The sequence below is a fragment of the Amblyomma americanum genome, chromosome 3 (genome assembly GCF_052857255.1).
Source record: "Amblyomma americanum isolate KBUSLIRL-KWMA chromosome 3, ASM5285725v1, whole genome shotgun sequence".
NCBI classification, from domain to species: domain Eukaryota; kingdom Metazoa; phylum Arthropoda; class Arachnida; order Ixodida; family Ixodidae; genus Amblyomma; species Amblyomma americanum.
Genome location: NC_135499.1, coordinates 134,844,679 through 134,862,622, shown reverse-complemented (window position 1 = coordinate 134,862,622; position 17,944 = coordinate 134,844,679). Strand labels below are relative to the sequence as shown.

Sequence of the window (17,944 nt, the reverse complement as noted above, 5' to 3'; positions counted from 1 at the left end):
TGTCGATTTTGTCTAAGCTAGTATTAAGGGCAGCTGATGCTGATGTTCATTTGCTTCACTTCAGCCCCCGTACACATGCTACGGGTCATTTAAGGCATTCTTTGAAGCCACATGAAAATGGAGTCTACTACTACACAAAAGTGCGATGGCCTGTGGGACACACTACATTTTATTGGCACGCAGTCGGGCGTCAGTATTACATCACTTAAGCTTGCAGTGAACGCATCGCGTTTGATAGAGAATATGACAGTGTGATAATTTAGCATCGCGGTCTTGGCAACAGTGATGAAAATGCTTTATTTTTAAATGTCGATCATGCTTTGTAACTCATAGACACCACCAGATATGCAGCAACACATAAAGTGCAATCATAGCTCTTTTTGTTCTCGAGAGGTCATACTGATATTGTTCACTGATACGTTCTGATATTGTTCATGTCGCAGCCACTGAATTTAGTTAAAGTGAAGCACGTGCGCGGAGAAAAGCTAGTAAATCATACATATTTGTTTGTTTGTAGCATTTGAAGAGTAATTCGTCCAAGCCCGAACTGTGTAGTTGGGCCAGGACATAACACATGGTGTCACGGCGCTCTTGAAAGTGTCAGCCAGCTGGAGCATTTTACTGAACGCTGTTTTCATGCCAAGGCGTTATTTCAGTAGCCGTCTTGAAAAATCCGATGAGTCTCTTGAGTCTCTACCTATTACTTTTGACCTTTGGCCTTTGGTCCTTGACAGTGGACCTTTGAGATCTTAGATGAAATGGCTTAGTCATGGTGTGGCTAGGGGAAGGTCGCGTGGTACGAAAATTTAAAAGAAATCGTCTTGGAGTACATTGTAAGCCAATGTATAGGCAAGAGTCATGCGAATTCGCAGGAGAAGTTAAGGCAGTGTTTCGGCAATAATGAAAATAATTTGAAACCTAGTGCTTTCGCACGTCATGCTCGGTTTAACAGGTTTAAAACACGGTCATTTTTTATTTTTGCTTTGAAGACATACTGGACGAAATGGGCAACCTGAGGCTCACTACGGGCAAGAATCACTTGCGCAATCTCGTCAGTTACGGCGGCGGCGCGCACGTGCAAAGCCTGTTGAATCGGATTCGCGACGACAGGAAGGCTGAGGATCTGATCAATGAGATCAAGTTCTGGCTTAGCGAGCTTGGCATCGACGGGATCAACTTCCACCTGGAGGGACCCGGACCTCCCGTCTGCAAGCCTGCTGAGATTGAGACAATACTCAACTTCATCAAGGTGACAGGCAGATTCATTGGATTTGTACTTATAGCAGCGGAACACTGAGCTTGTGTGCTTTGATTAGACATGTCCAAATCGCCTGTCCAAAGCCGAAAACCTGCTTCTCACTTACGGTGTTTATGTTGGCTAGCAGCAGCAACGTTTGTTCGCAAATACTGTACGTCATGCGTTGTGTGCACACCTCCATCACAAGATTTCAAATCAAAATAATACGATAAAGTTCTTATTTCTTGCTTGCTATGCAATCCAGGTTTCACTTACCAACGACCAGCTGGCCTTAAGAAATCAATTCTCTCGACCCCCTAAGGAGCGTGTTTCGTGCAGTAATGAGCGTTTTTTTTTTTTGCCTCTTCTATCTTGAAAATTTCAGTGTCGTTTCGTTTGTGAGGCAGACATAAGAAGTGCGAGTGTCTTAGGGGGTTTAAAGTAGGGGTGAGTAAATAGTAATTTTTCAGAACCGAAACGAATTCGAGTAATCTGACTTCGGCATCGCATCGAATATGAATAGTGAAGCTAAAGATCGAATAGAACGCGAATCGGATACTTAAAGAACAGAGTCGAATACGATTCGAATAATAATTACTGTATTTCTAATTAGTGCAAATATCAGTGTAGAACAACTATTCATGCGAAAAAACCAAGCGATAGAAGCAGAGCTAAACTCACGGCGTTGAATCTTTAGCTGTCGAAAGATGCGAAAGTGATCTTCATACCCAGCACGCAGTCAGTATATTAAATCTGACTGTCAACTCCTGCTCATTGAAAAATTACCTTTCGCAACTAAGAACAGCGGCTAACAAACTAGCGCCACATCTCAGCTGACGAGCGGGACGAGAGTTATAAGCCATGGCTTTCGATACCAGGCAAGAAGGCGGGTTTTGCTGAACATGTCTCAGTCCTGCTAAGTCAACCAGTGTTGGAGGTTAAATATCTGAGCATCATTATCGCCACCACGCGAATACACCACGTGTAGGAGATGAACGCGGTGACTAAACCGAGTCAGCATGTTATGCGTGGTTGGAGCGGATCCTGTTTTTGAAACAGCCGTCGAAGAATACCACGCAACCGCACCTGAAAGTGGTCACGCGGCACTGCTCGTTCAGCATTCACTTCGGGTGATCATTAACCGAAATATTCTCAGTTCTAGTCATGCTCTTTTCAGAGTGGTCCATAGGTTATTTGTGGCCAGTTGGAGCGCTATAATTTCAGTCTGGTAGGGTGTAACGCATACGAATTCAGTAGACTATGCCTAGGAAATAAAAAAACGTTGCGACAACAATGTACTTTTGAGCAGAGCGAGATCAATACAGAAATAAGATTGTTGTAAGTAGAAAGCGCACACAAATAAAGACTCTTGTACGCGTAAAGAAATTTGAGTCTCTATGCAGAGAAAAGGTAAACACGCACGAACAACGGCCAAACATGCGCTCATACCCCCACCCACGAAATGGCGCAAGCGCAATGAAAGCTTTTTCGAAAAAAGGCATTCGTTATGAAGGAACAATGTAAGAATATTGGAAGAAAATTCTATGCCACGCTACGTTAATTCAAGGTGCTTTTTCTTTTCATTTTTTTGTTGCAATCCGCAGAAGCTACGGAAAGCGCTTCTCAAAGAGACCCTCATCACACTTCAGCTCCCGGCCTGCCGCAACCTTGAGTGTAATGGGTTCATGAATGGATGGATGGCAAGGTATGCGTTCGAGGGCACTGTGTATAGTGATTTTTGGAAGATCGAGTCCACAAGTGGGAGTATGCACCTTTATTTGATGAGGCTAATTGTTTCCGATGCGCATGTCAAAACATGTTTACTGAGCAACCTAATCTCTTTACAACATACCACATTAATGCAGCTAATACAACTTTTTGGATACGGTGTATGGTGTATCAAAAAGAAGACAGGAAACCTACCTGCAATATTGGCCTAAGTGGTTGGCTTCTCAACGCGCAAGTTCATTAATATTTACCTGCCTTTAAATTTTAGGCTGTTTCATAAGTGGTCGTAGATTGGCCCAGATGGGCGTAGATGGGCATATACAGGGCACAGAGTTCACTGTTCAGTGTTTACCTTGCACTGACATTGCAGAGTACACGTGCCTCTAGCATTTTGCCGCCATCGAAATGCGGCCGCCACGGCCACGATTGAACTCATTCGGGTCACAGTCGTCATACGGGTCACAGTCGAGCACCATAGCACTAAAAGGTGATGTCGGTACCAGTCTTAGACAATGACAAAAAGCTTTGTTGGCGTTCCAAAAAATCAATCTTTCTGTTAAGTTTTGGGTGCAGTAACCGGTTGTACGTTATAGTTGAGTTCATTCAAAATGAAGTTGGACCCATTGCAAAAGTATGTGGGACAATGAAAATAAGGAATGGAGTATTTTATGTTGGGTTGTCTACCGCAGAAAAACTGGCTCTAATTAAATAATATGAAATATTTAGAACTATTAAAGAAATATATAGAGCAATGTTATTTTTACTTTCTGCCGCCTTGCTTGAGGCCTCTACAGCTGAGGCAAAAACCAACAAAAGAGGCAGACACAAGCGGTAAAAATCAACAGCAATGTGTTACCATGTAAGAAAAAAGGAAACGCGCAGATCGGATGTTGTATAGTGCATATACAACTGTAAGAAACAAATGCCGAGACTGCGAATGCAGGCGTAGTACCTACCAATAGTTGGCGCATTACCAGGACATCATGAGCCCCAACGCTAGTGCCCTTGTGGTCTTTAACGTACACGACAACGACACTAACAGTAGAGTGTGCTTGCAATCATCTCCCAAGCCAAGGGCTAGACAGACGAGGCGGGGTCGAAGCTTTTTAATAAAAACAAAATTGGTGGTGGTTTACAACATACCGTTTCTCTGGGCGTTCCTTCTTCATCTTCGTCCCACTTGACAAGACGCATGCGTACAGCTGTGGCAGCTCGGTTTCGCCAGCGCTCCACGCCACCAGCAGCATCAGCTGCTCCGCACCCCGTGGCTGGTCACGTCTCGAACCACGTGACTAACCACGTGATCAGCCACGGCACCGCGCTGCCGGCAGCTGCTCCGCACCCCGTGACCAACCCCGTGGGAGCGTGGCGGCGCAGCCACAGGGTGGCGGCGCCGCGAAACGGCGCCGCCACGCTGAGGGCTCGAAATGCTACCGTAATGTAGCTATCGCTACAAAAAAGAAAATAGCTTATGGAGAATATCAGAACAAATGATCCATATGACCGGATGTACTTGCACATATTCAGTAATTTGTTCTAGGCATGGCTTCACTGCATGCCCGCCCAGTTCTCACCGTTGGAGAAGCGTAAGAAGTGACGCCATTAGTATTTCTGGACAAACGCTTTTATTCTCCGTGGCTGCCACCATGTGTCTCATAGCACTGAACACTCAAAATTACAGCAGAAATTCCGAACTTTTGTTCGATCCCACTGATTTTGAACGGCCGCCGTTAAGAAGTGAGTGCAAGAGCAGGAATCATTTATAAGCCGGGTTTTGCAGTCGGAAAGAAGAGCAGGACATCAATGTCAACATGTTCACGCACCATCTCACAGCCCTTTGTAGTCGTCTCCGAATTACAACTGAAAAAAAAAATAGCGGTGGTTTAGCTCTGGTTAAACCTGGAGTGACGCGATAGCTACAGCTGGCCGGGTGGAACTTGCTCAGTTGAATTGCAAAGTCAGTCTTTCGCCGCTCCGTTTCGCTGGACGTTCCTTCTTCATCTTCGTCCGACTTGACACGGCGCATGCGCACAGCTGTGGCAGCTCGGTTTGCTCCGCACCACGTGGCTGCTCACGTTACCAACCACCTGATCAGCCACGACGCCGCGCCACTGGCAGCTGCTCCGCACCACGTGACCAACCACATGACAGCGTGGCGACGCAACCACGGCTCGAAGGCTCGAAATGCTACCGTAATGTAGCTATCGCTACAAAAAAATTCTGTGCATTCATGGTAAAACAGACTTAAGAACTTTATTCAGGTCAAAGCTAAGAAGCAGAACTTGTGCTCGGGGTTTGACGAGGACATAACTGATCAATTCTGTAAATGTCAGACTTGTCTTTCTGGTCTTCACGTTTCGCTGGTAATGTGGACCACCACATCCTAAGTGGTTTATTGTAAATCTTTAGTCCTCTGTTTTCAACAATACTTGCTTGTGTTTTTGAGGCTGTTGTTTATCTTATTTTCGTTACTTGACTCTTAACAGTAGGTAATACAGACAGAATAACTACAGGGCATCCTTCTGCACTAAAATTTCTTCACTGTACTTTGATATAGACAGAGAGTTAAATAAACTAAAACCATGAACATAAGATGTGTTCTTAATGTTTACTGACTACAGACTGTGGTGCTGTACGGTTGGAGATTGGCGCAGGAGTGCAAAGAACAAAAGTGAAAAATGCTAGCATGGCGAGCCTTCCAATGCAAAATTCAATCTAAGCTATTCTAATGTGACCTTATGTCGAAAGGCTATACCACAAGTTCTGTTAGCTCGCGCACCGAGGAAAACACCATAAATCTAACACGCTAGCTCAATCTTCACACCTGTTCCTCTCCCCCAGTCCCACCTATAGTGCAGATTCGCACATATAAGACTTGAACTATCTTAGTGTTAACTTTGAGCAGCAATGGCTTGAAACCCTGCTCACACTTTTACCTTGGCCGCAGAGAACAATCCAGGGCAGATCTATGAAAAACATAAATTGATTTATAGCCTAAATAGCTCGGTCATTTTGGTATGCGGTGTTCGACGTTCCGAAACAGTACGTGAATTATGAGGAAAATCAGTGTGGTTTATAAATTTCACCGCAGGCACTTCGACTATTTGTTTCTTATGACTTTCGATTACAAGCTCGACGACCTGTCCAAAACAAAACTCACTAGCGGGCTGTATTATTACGAAGGGGACAACCGTACCGCCGTCGAGTCGGTAAGTACCTTTCACATTGGTGTTCCTCACTGCATGCTTTCGATTACAAAGCGCAATAGTTTTTATGTTACGTTTGCAAATGTACTGGTCTATATATAGCTATATTATCACAGTCGAAATGGGCTCCAACGAAGGGTTCAGGATTGTCTTTTGTTTACGATCATGCCTAAGGTTTCGCCAGATATGTAGTCGCTAACAAAGTTACACGCAAAACAGTAACACAGTGGAGAAATACCTGAAATACCGCTCCGTCCCGTTTTTTTACCTTGTGTTGTGTCTGTTCTCGCGCCTGTAACCAAAAAGATGTACAGTTACCAACTTGCCCAGCAAGATGCTCTTTTAAGCACAATTTATTTATTTGGGATGCTAAATGTGCCGCACGGCATAAAACGTGATGTCATTAACGAACGCTATAATACGTTACAAAAAGGCATGAAGTCCCGTTATGTATAAAAAGTCCCATAATCTTTGGGCGTAAATGTTTTCCGTTAGCCACAAGTGAAAATCGGAGTCATTGTCTGAGGACAGGCCGGCCTCTTGAAGAGCGCGAGCGCGCACCGGCGAAGTTCCTGGGCATGTCTACAATAAATGGTGGACAGTGGTGTCAGAAGTCGGTGTTTCGCAGTGAGGGCATTTTTCCGGCGCAGGAATATTCTCAATTTTTCATGATAGCACAAGAAAAAGCTCTTAATGCAAGAGAGCGTTTAATGCCGAATGATTCGCCCCTCATTGTCCCTTCTTCAGTCTATACACAGCCAGAGAAAACTGGACTAAAGAAAACACACGCGATTATTTCCCCGCCGCGAGCAGACAGCGCTGCTGCTTTCGCCTGGAATGCAGGTCACACAAGTTTAATCGAAAGGCACTTGCTTGCAATTAGTTTGCAATTTCTGCGACATGGGCAACAGCATCGTTGCTTAAATTTTGCGCTAAATTGGTTTGCAGCGAAGCACCGGGAACAAAGCAAAATTCATCCGCTTAAGAAAGCGAAAAATCCTAAATGGATGAAGAAGTGACTACTGAAAACATTGCAGTTTTTACCCTATTTGAATGGGTAGCCAATATCTCTTTCTTTGCGACGCGTTATAAGTTGCGTTAGCACAACAGTTGGTTGCCTTCCTCGCGCATGTAACTGTCCGCGCTCGCAAGGCTTGTAGTGTCTGCATTTATCTCTTGGTTGGTTTGTTTATAGGGGTTTAACGCTCCAAAGCGACCCAGGCTTTGAGGGACGCCGCATTGGAGAGCTGCGGATAGTTTCGAATACCTGGCTTTCTTGTAAGTGCAGTAACATCGCACACGTTGTTTATGGGCGTCTAGCATTTTGCCTCCATCGAAATGCAACCGCCGCGGCCGGGATAGAACCAATGCTTTTCAGGTTATTAGAAAAGCACCGTAAACAGTGCGCAACTGCTACGGACCATTTTTTTCTTCAAGCATGACAGGTTTTGTGTGTCTTCTCAGCTCGTCGCGTGCATAAAATGTCTATAAATATACTTGTGCCCTGCTTGCGGTAGAGCATCAGCCTCGCAATCAAGAGGTGCTGGGTTCGATTCCCAGCACCTCCTGATTCAACAAAGCACGTGACTCACGGCTTCCGTTTGTCCTTTGTACATGCTTTCTTTTGTGCCGCTGTCGTTCACAACGAATAACCAACCAGCTGAGAAAACAATGTGAGCAATGGGTACCTCGTAAGACTGAGTAACCTGGATGGGACAATCAGGCCGAAGGATCGTACACAATGGGTTTGTTAAATCTCTATACGAAAGTGATATTTCACGGCTGAATCAAATTGTGCATTTATTTCTGTTCTGCAGGAGTCATGCTTGGGTCGTTGGATAAATGCAGGGGTGCCCAAATACAAGATTATACCAGGAATCGCCACTTATGGCCGCAGCTTTACATTGGAAGACCCGGCCTACAACGGCGTCAGTGCGAGGCTCTACGAAGACCACCCGTTAGGTTACGGCGCGAACTTCACCCAGACGGACGGCTACATGAACTACGTCGAGGTGAGTGACGGTGCTGTTGTTGATACTGCATACCGTAGTGGCACTGAAAGGCAGTTTGGGGCCATAGGGCAAAAGCAGCGCTGGTTGTAATCCAACCTTCATAATAATCGCTGCCGACGTGCAACAAGACCTAAATCGAGTCATAAGACTTGAACTTTTGTTTAATAGGTATTGTTATCTCACAGAGACGGCACTGTATTGATATGGCGAGAAAAGTTTCCCACTAACGCTTTATATAACTCTTGGTTGAGGCATAGGACGCCTTCCTGCCGTATGGAGTTACAAACATTTATTTCATGTCGCCTTTTTTTTTTGTTTCGTCTTGTATCCTTTCCGGTGTTCTTAGTGCGATGTAAACTACGCTGCACTTGCCGCGGTATACATTGGACTATATGCGTCGTGTCGTACGCCCCATTACTATGTGAAGAACGGAAGGGCTTCCGAAAAATTCCGTTTTTTTGTTTTTAAAGGTCAGTTTTAGAACGGGGGGGGGGGGGGGAGGCATATTTGCGCTTAGAGTCGTTTTTTTCTTTTACATGCAGAAAAAGTAATTTTAAAACGGCTGGTTGAATTGAACCCTTGGCTTATAGGTTTCGCTGGGAAAACTCACCCTGCTAGGAAGCATGTCATAGCTGAAGGTTCTCATTCATTTAGACATCCCGGTTCTGTGTGGATGTTATCCCAACCTACTGATCTGTTAGCTGGAAATATTCGTCTACTGCCAGTCAACAGTACAAGTTTATATACAGGAGTGGTTTTGTAACAGCAGCTATTGATTAAGCTTTGTAGTTTTAATACTAATACAACGACGACGCCGATTAAAATTAAATATTTCAGCGCTCTGGCACCTGACGACGAACATAAACCTGCTGGGGACTGATAGTGTGCCTTTGAATGTGTTATTGTTGTCCAGAATTCAGCTCCGGAATTGTGACTGTGCAGTGGGGTCACTTGGAGGAGGGAAGTGGGCGGGGGCAACAGCGCTTTCACACTTCTTCAGCTAGGCGCAGTGTTAATTGAGCCTATCTTTGAGCAGATCTTTTATATCGCTGAACGTACTTAACAGAGGAGCTTGTGCCGAAGAAGGAAAATGGAAACGAATTTTATGGGTGTACATTTCGCATAGACACTTCTAGGATTCTAATCTTGCGGGATGTCAACGAATGCTATTTGTTCTGAGCATTAAAAGAAATGCGCAAGTGTATCTAATTCTTCCTTTGCCCGGTAAGCGAGAACATAGAACACCTCTGTTTTGACCCACTTGTAAGCGTTGCTCACAATTTTACGACCGAGGCCTAAGCGTAAGTTCATCTGCACAAAGTTTTGATTTCTTCTCAGACCTGTCGGCGGGTGAACTACTATCACTGGAAGCGAGAATGGGTCAAGTACGCGGCGACACCGTACATCTACTACGAGGACCAGTGGGTCAGCTATGACGACAAGGACAGCGTTGACGTGAAGGTACGCCTTCTGTCTTTATTTTCAGTGAGAACGCCAGAAAAGGCTACCTCGGTACACAGGTTCTTTGTCTTGCAAGAGCTTCTCAGCATGAGGGACGTAAGCTGGGCCTATTGCATGGTGACTGTATGTAGAAAAATGCAGTTAAAAAGGAAGAATCTTATGTAAGACAGCTGCCCACATTAACTAAGTGCGTTTTTTCGCCCATTCTTGTTCTTGCAGAACACGGCATTACTTCTCGTGTGAACAGAATATGTATTTTTAGAATAAATGATGATTGGTGCTGATTTTTGCTAAACTTCTGTCAGTGCTGCAATGCTTCGGTCCTGTGCGGCTTTATCCCCCCGTGCCTGTTAACAAATTTGCTCTATCTTTCATTCCTATCCGAAAAAATAATCTATCAACCTTCCGGCTGAACTTGTTCAACGCGCAAGTAGCAGGTTGGGAGGAATGTTTGTGATTACTGTTCAGTAGTGCGCATTGTTAAGCAAGTCAGTCGTACATTGCTAAGTAAGGGGTTACACGACACAAATGTGGATTCAGAGGGACACACATCTTTATACCTTCATGCCTGCCGAATCATTAACTACGCGAATACCAAGAACCTGCTTTTTCCTGATACGATTTGGTCAAGGTATTACTGACTCAGTCAAATCATTCGTTGCTTATGAAAAACAAAGTCTCAGCAAGCTGCCATGCCGTCTGTTCACGACTTCATCTCAAAATATTTGTGCTTATGAAAAAAAAGTGTCAGCAAGCTGACAAACCGCCTGCTCAAGACTTCATCCCAAAACTTTTGTTCTTACCAGCAAAAAACGGCCCCGCTTATAAGTTTTAACGCGTAGCCGACAATGAATTTTGTAAAGATATAAGTATATGTGTTGTTCTAATAAAATCAGTCGCGAGTCTGCGCTGGCCTTGTGCTCCTCAAGTCCATGTTCGTGTTGCGCAGTCTCCTGTTGAACAATCATCACTCTTCCATCGCATATAATAGGTGTTGCTTTCGCAGAATTTTTTTTTAAATTGGTTTTTGGTTTTTGGGGAAAGGAAATGGCGCAGTATCTATCTCATATATCGTTGGACACCTCAACCGCGCCGTAAGGGAAGGAATAAAGGAGCGAATGAAAGAAGAAAGGAAGAAAAAGGTGCCGTAGTGGAGGGCTCCGGAATAATTTCGACCACCTGGGGATCTTTAACGTGCACTGACATCGCACAGCACACGGGAGCCTTAGCGTTTTCCCTCTATGAAAACGCAGCCGCCGCGGTCGGGTTCGAGCCGGGAACTCCGGGTCAGTAGCCGAGCGCCCTCACCACTGAGCCACCGCGGCGGGTGCCGAAATGCACCCACTGAGCCACCGCGCAGAAATGCAGTACTTGTACTGAAATAGTGTGCTATAAATACTTGAATTTGTTTTTACTCGTGCTCTAAGGCCACGTGGTTCCGGAAGCACTGGCTGGGTGGCATCTTCGTGTGGTCACTGGACGCGGACGACTACTCGGGCGAGTGCATAGGCGAGATCTACCCCATGGTGACGGCGGCGTGGAAACCAATGAGGCACTATCGGCCCATCCCTATGCGCCGTTCCGAGGATGAGACGCCAAACGTGCGGTTGCTCTTCTATAAGTTCTAAGTTCTCGACGCCGCGTGTGCAACAGCACAGGGCAGCGAGAAGAGGAGAGAGTGAAAATACTATTTAAAAACCTAGTTCCAGGTTTTAGACACATGTCTATCGTCCTTCGCCACACATAATTTACATTTAATTTTCTGTGAATTGGACGATTACGATGCGGTCAACAATCAGTTATGGGCTGCATTAAATCGCGTTCTTTACCTCTAGTCTTCGTCTATTACTCCTCACAACACACGCACTGGAGCACTCTCATGCATTATTGGACAGAAAGGGTACGCCATGTGTGCAGAGGATTTAAAACACCACCGCAATGCATTTTACGTGGAGGAAGCTGCATATTCGCAGTGGTCCTCTGCGGCGAAGCAGTCAGGTATGTTTAGTTATGTGTATTGACGAAAGAGCGGCTCTAGAGCTTAAAGCCTCAAAATATTGAATGAAAAACGCGTGAAAGCGCCAGTCTGAAAGATATACCTGTTAGGATAGGAAATACAAAAATTTTAGAAATGATGCTTGCTCCTCACTAGCGCCGGGATGAAATTTGTCAATAGCTGTTCGTGTCGTAACGCAGAACTGCAAAGCCATATGAACGGTGCGTATCATTTCACCCAATGGTGTTAGTGAAATGCCAAAGGACGAATTTTCTGAGAAATAAATGTTATTGACGTGCCTCTCTTCGGCAAAGTCAACAAATAAATTTGTAAACATTGGTTTTACTTTGCTACGCTGGCTACAGCGAAGCTTGCATATTTTAATATGCAGTGTCTTGATTTGAATGTGGAGCTGAAATATGCTATCTTTATTGGTGTATAATGTAGGTCACTGGAATTTTATTGCTGACTTGATGAGAGAAAATGGTAGCTGTCGAGTCGTTATAGATATTTTATTGTATGTTTACCTAAGGCTCTTCTACACCCTGATTCCGCAATGCCACCATGACCGCTGTGGTTTCGACTGAGTCAAATGCTTTCCCGTAATCTATGTGGGCCATAGATAGGGGTTGGCTATATTCTTTTCATTTCTATATTAACTGACTGATAGCGTGAATATTGTCTATTGTCGAGTATCCTTTACGAAAGACTGCCTGCATGACCTTTATGTTGATTCATGTCCAATGCAGTCCTTAGTCATTACCTTAGTAAATACCTTAAAGGTAACGGATAGCAAGCTAATCCGTCTGTAACTTTTCAAATCCTTGAAGCATATTTTTATGGATTATGAGTTAAGTACTCAGCGTTCACAATTTTAAAACGAATAATGTAACAAAAATTCTGAGATACCAGTCAGAAACAACAGTCTGCCAAGAATCAAGTTTATTAATTTACATTTGTTTTACAAACAAAATAAATTCTCTAAAACTCTTGCGAATGTCTCCTATTAAGCTTCGAACTTTGGCTTTCATGTAGAAGGTCGCAGACGTATTCACCCTGTGCTGCCAAATATACCAAGAACAGAGAAAACTATAACATGAGTTTAAGTGATATAGTTTTTGTTTCAGACACAAGAAGATTTACCTAATGCTTTATTTTTTGTGCAACATTTTCAGAGCTTACATTGATGAAGATCCAAGAAAAAAGCTATCCAATTTGAGCAAGATTTCAAGAAACAAGTGACTTCTGCCTCAGCAAGGAAGACAAAGAAACAGAAATCTACGGCCACGCATTCTTAGATATACAAATAAACTGTGCAGTGCTCTTTGGTAACACAATTCACTTTGCCACTTAAGGCAGCAGGGCAGTTCGTAAAAGTAAAGCCCTGGTATACGACACTCATGAATTATTTTTATCGAACTTGTTGCTTTTTCAAAGCATATCAAGACTCGTCACTATGTTGTACATAACATTAACGACAGGCAATGTTTAAAAAATGCCTGGTGGTTTAGCATTGATAAGCACGAAATATTGTTTGAAAGCACAATTTTTTCAGGTGAACACCCCCGCAACGTACCTGAAAGTGCGACTGAGGTGTCCACTGAGCAAATGAGCCAGTTATACGCGTGTTGATATTTTTCATCGTCAATGCCAATTGACCGAGTGTACGCCGAAGACCTATGCTCCAGTGCTGCGTTTCTGTAGCAGTGTTGTCTACGCCATTGCGTATTGCTCTATAGCCGGATACAGCTCAAGAACGAAGCGTCGAATCCCCCTCGAAGTACCACCCTCCAGCCAATGGCGCGGCTCTATTGCCATAACGTTGCGATCGACCACATCGCCCCTATACGATTAGCACTTGGAGCGTGCCCGATCCAAGTGCATCTCCTCGCGCAAATAGTTCCTAAAGACGCTGTTATTTCTAGCAAGTATAAACCTTTGGTGACAATGTTATTGTCAGCTAGAGTTCAATAACAAAAAAGGCTGACTTATTTCCAACAGAAATAGCGTGTTAACAAAGAAAAAGTAATGCAAGTGTGAACGAACGCACACTGTTGCAACACTTGAGCATACGGCGAACAGCCACTGGCTATGGCACATTAAAAAAGGAATACATTTTCTGCCTGGTAAAGATAACTGTCGTGTATTTATGGCTTGGAGTTATTGGCCCCTGACGGCGAACAAAAAAACCGAGGAGGAGTGCTTCTAGGAGCGCGCTTTGGCTGCTGCGTGCCACTTTCGGGGAAGGTCTGCTCCGAGCTTTGTGCTTAAAGCATTCATTGGGAATAAGGACGGTCACTTGCATGATGCTCCAACTCATGACTTCGTATAGCGACAGCTTCGTTGAACGGCGTCTTCACTGCATCTCTTCGGCCCGCGCAGCAGCCTTTATTAATGACCCTCTGTGTAGCTATTCTTTCAAATCACCGAGCTGGCGAGGCGAGCTGCATATCGATGCTCAATAGGCATTGCTTGAAGTGCCCATCGATTAGTGGGCTGAAGTTGTGATACCATACTCTTCAGATGGCTATGTTGAAATTGTAAATTACCAGAATTTAAAATGCTCCTGCTTGCATTGCCGGTAAGCATCAGCTATGTTTGGTATTGCAGCACGATAAAAGTCGGCACACTGCTTGTGTGCCGACGCTAATGTCAGGGAGAGAGCTTCTATGCCCTCATGTTTACTGGAAAGGCGCAGCGAAGTGCTTGCATTGAACAGTAATGACCGCACCGGTCAGTGCTCGAAACCACTTTACCTCCTGAAATGGACGTGCATACATCTCAGCTTTTATCCCGAGGAGCAGTGCTACAGCATCTTGTGCCAAGTTTTCTAACATGCTGCATTTTTTTCTGCAGCACAACTCTGAAGGGCACCATTACAATCTCCAGCATAACTTCGGCAGGGTTTGATGTATGTTTCAGAGAAGACGTAAAACTAGGATCCGCACAGGCAAGCTTTGCAGCCGTTTCTTAACCTTGTGTAACAATTCAGGAAGGCCTCAGGATACCACAGCTGAGCTTAAGATGCATGATTTCGTTCCTGGAAGTTTGCCAAACACTGGGAATACTTTTGCGCAGCATTGTTTTTGGTGCAAATTCGGCCTTATTTTGATTGGCCTCCAGAGTTTGTCAGTATGTGAAATTGTCTTCTTCCACGCATCACAATACTTGTTGAAGTTCTATACATGTCAGAGTAATGTAAAGACAATGTGTAAAAATAATATACTCTTTCGACCAACCAATCTGCAGCCAACAAACCCATCGAGTAAGAAGTGGTGATGCTAACAGTATGTCAATATTGGTAGACAAGAGTGAAAGCTATGTCTAGCACAAATGCCAGTGATAGCATCGTTCCAATTGTGGAAGCTCATTGCTCGCTGTCCATGCATGTTTTAGCCCGAAGTATGTGTTGTGTACGGCATGGTTGGGCGTCGCACGGCCGCTCCATCTGCCATGCCCCCTTCGGGCAGAACGTTTTGGAATATCCGCTGCGCCAGCCATCTTCCAACGTATGATGGAGACGACACTGGCAGGAATTCCCGGAGTGAGTGTTTACCTGGATGATATTATTTTCAGTGGGAAGGACACTACCGAGCATGCACAACGTCTAGACAAAGTGCTGTCGAGGGTAAGCGAGAAAGGTCTACGCCTCAAGCAAGCGAAATGCCGCTTCGGCATCGACTCAGTTGGGTTTCTGGGTCACAAGATAGACGCTAAGGGTATTCATACGACCGAGGAAAAGGTTCGAGCAATCCTTCAGGCACCATGGCAAACAGCCCACGCCGACTTCGCTGGCCCCGTGGAGGGAAGGATGCTGCTGACTGTTGTCGATGCGTACAGCAAGTGGCTCGAAGTTCGCCACATGCGGAACATACAGTCACCAACAGTGGTCGAAGAACTGCGGAACCTGTTCGCAACTTTCGGCATTCCAGAAAGACTGGTAACGGACAACGGCCCGTCCTTTGTGTCCGCGGAAATGGAAGATTTCCTAAAGAAGAACGGGATAGCACACATCACGAGTGCGCCCTTTCATCCGGCAACGAATGGCCAAGCGGAAAGAATGGTTTTTGAGACGAAGCAGGCACTAGCCAAAGATCAGTCTGGAGCATTATCGTGCAGGCTGGCTCGATTTCTGCTCAATCAGCACACAATTGTCTCAGCAACGACGGGTAGGACGCCAACCGCACTCATGTTCGGTCGCGAGCTCTCAACGGCACTCACCCGCATTCAGCCACGATCTGCTGAAACGGCGACCTCGGAGCACAGCGTTACGAATTCGCCGAGAGGAGTAGCCGTGGGGCAAAAGATCTTTTTCCGCTACTTCACAGGAAGCCCGGTCTGGATTGAGGGAACCGTGTTAGAGAGACTTGGACATAGATCTTGGTTGATCAAGTCTGGAACTGGAACGGTTCGTCGGCACCTCGATCATATTAAGCCAGGTGCAGAATTCCACCCGACGCAGGATCGCTCTAACGAACCAACGACTAAACAACATGGTACTGTGCCGCCTCCGTAAGTAATCGCGCTACCAGCGGAAACTGTGCCTGCGCACGACCTGCATACAGCCCAACATAGAGAAGCGGCGGCCCGGCTGGATGACTGCGCGACGCAGCCTCGCGACAACCGACCCAGCGGATCAACGCAGCGCCAAACTGCTCCAAAACCTCATCGGGAACGGCGTCCACCCAACCGCTACGGTGACCCGATCTAAGGAGGAAGGGATGTTGTGTACGGCATGGTTGGGCGTCGCACGGCCGCTCCATCTGCCATGCCCCCTTCGGGCAGACCGAGGAGGTCATTCACCCCGCTGACCACCTGCGACTCGTTAACGTCCCCCTCTCTCTTGCTCGTCCCCATCTCCCGCTTCCTCTTCCTTGCTCTTGCAATAAACAGTCTCTACCCAGCAACCGGTTTGAGAGGTTCCTCACTGAAGGGGCTCCCACGCACCGAACTTAACAGTATGCACACGCCCCTGTCAAGCCTTAAGCAGAGAGTTTGCTTTGGAGCTATGCAGTGAATCAGTGAAGGCACACATGAAGCTTTAAACTTCTGCAAGGCAAGAGAATCTTGTCCCAGCTTCCCAGCCTTTCAAGACACTCATGGGCTTTAAGGTTGCAGTGAACACTCAACACCTGACTCAAAAGCAGACAATGGGCAAAGATTTTTGACCCCAACTCTACATATATGCATCTAGTTGACAGTACAAAAATTACAGTACAGTACATTACAAGCACCACTGTAAAAACTCAGGATGCGCTTCTTAGTTTAAGGTAAAGATGAAGCCCCCGTTGTGGAAAGTTGATCTTTGAGATGTGAGGGATACAAATGAGTACTGGCGAAATATATTGAAACAGTGTAGAGACGTGCTATCATAACAAAGGTATATGTCCAGTATGTTTTGCTTAACTATCGTTCATGTTTATTCACTGACTGCGCGGACCCGGAGGCGAGGACATTCGGTCGCAGAGTATGGGCTGCGTATCTGATCCCAGTGATTGCAACCTTACTTCAGTCACAGTGGAATGCAAAATAACCCCAGTACCATATAACGTTGGCGCATAACGGAGACCTAGATGGATTGATGTCAATTTGCTTTCGATTACACCTCTCGTAGGTACAGCTCTGCTTCAGAATATAGCAAGTGCTCTTTAATGTCCAGTAGTTACACATCTTGATGTACGAGACGAGCAATGCCACTGGCCCCATGCTGGCTCAGATGAACATAACACCGGTAATGCATTCCCTACCACATTATGCACAGGAAACAATGCAAAGAGAACGATTTCTAATGCCTCATCAACCGATGCAAATGATGTGTGATAGCCGGGTTTCCTTCTCCATGAGGAATTTTGATGACTTGAAGACGGCAGTTAAAGAGAGAACTTACAAGAACTGACCAAGGAATCCTGATGAATATTTATCAAAAATACAATTTCTCAGTACCTCCTTGAAGCACGCCGAAAATACGAGGTGCACACTTACAAAAGAAGAAACATCGATCTGATACAAAGGACTTCCAACTGATATTTAGTTCACTAACGCTGTGTGTAAATACTCAGCTGCTACCAAAACACGGCGGAAAAAAAAGAGTACCAAAACTAGCATACGCATTAAAGAGCGCACTATCTTATGTTCTCTCTTCTCTTCTGACAAACTGTCACACGTCATGCCACTGAAACAGTTTTACGGTTTTACTTCTTAGGCTGCGCTGTGCACCATATTTCGTTCGGCTTCACTGTGTATCTTGTGTCATGCTGTATTGCTCATGCTCCTTTTAATCCAACTATTCTGATTTAATGCAGTG

General features: G+C 45.3%; 1 protein-coding gene across 1 annotated transcript in view; it reads left to right on the top strand.

Moving 5' to 3' along the window:
* Nucleotides 1-14,550, top strand: part of LOC144124148 (putative chitinase 10) — a 44,875-nt gene extending 30,325 nt beyond the window's left edge. Inside the window, exons 11-17 of the mRNA XM_077656806.1 lie at nucleotides 990-1,249; nucleotides 2,842-2,942; nucleotides 6,057-6,174; nucleotides 7,989-8,183; nucleotides 9,522-9,644; nucleotides 11,072-11,245; nucleotides 14,497-14,550. Of these exons, the coding sequence (XP_077512932.1) occupies nucleotides 990-1,249; nucleotides 2,842-2,942; nucleotides 6,057-6,174; nucleotides 7,989-8,183; nucleotides 9,522-9,644; nucleotides 11,072-11,245; nucleotides 14,497-14,550 (1,025 nt within the window). The remainder of the gene's footprint in view (nucleotides 1-989; nucleotides 1,250-2,841; nucleotides 2,943-6,056; nucleotides 6,175-7,988; nucleotides 8,184-9,521; nucleotides 9,645-11,071; nucleotides 11,246-14,496) is intronic.
* The last annotated feature ends 3,394 nt before the right edge of the window (nucleotides 14,551-17,944 follow it).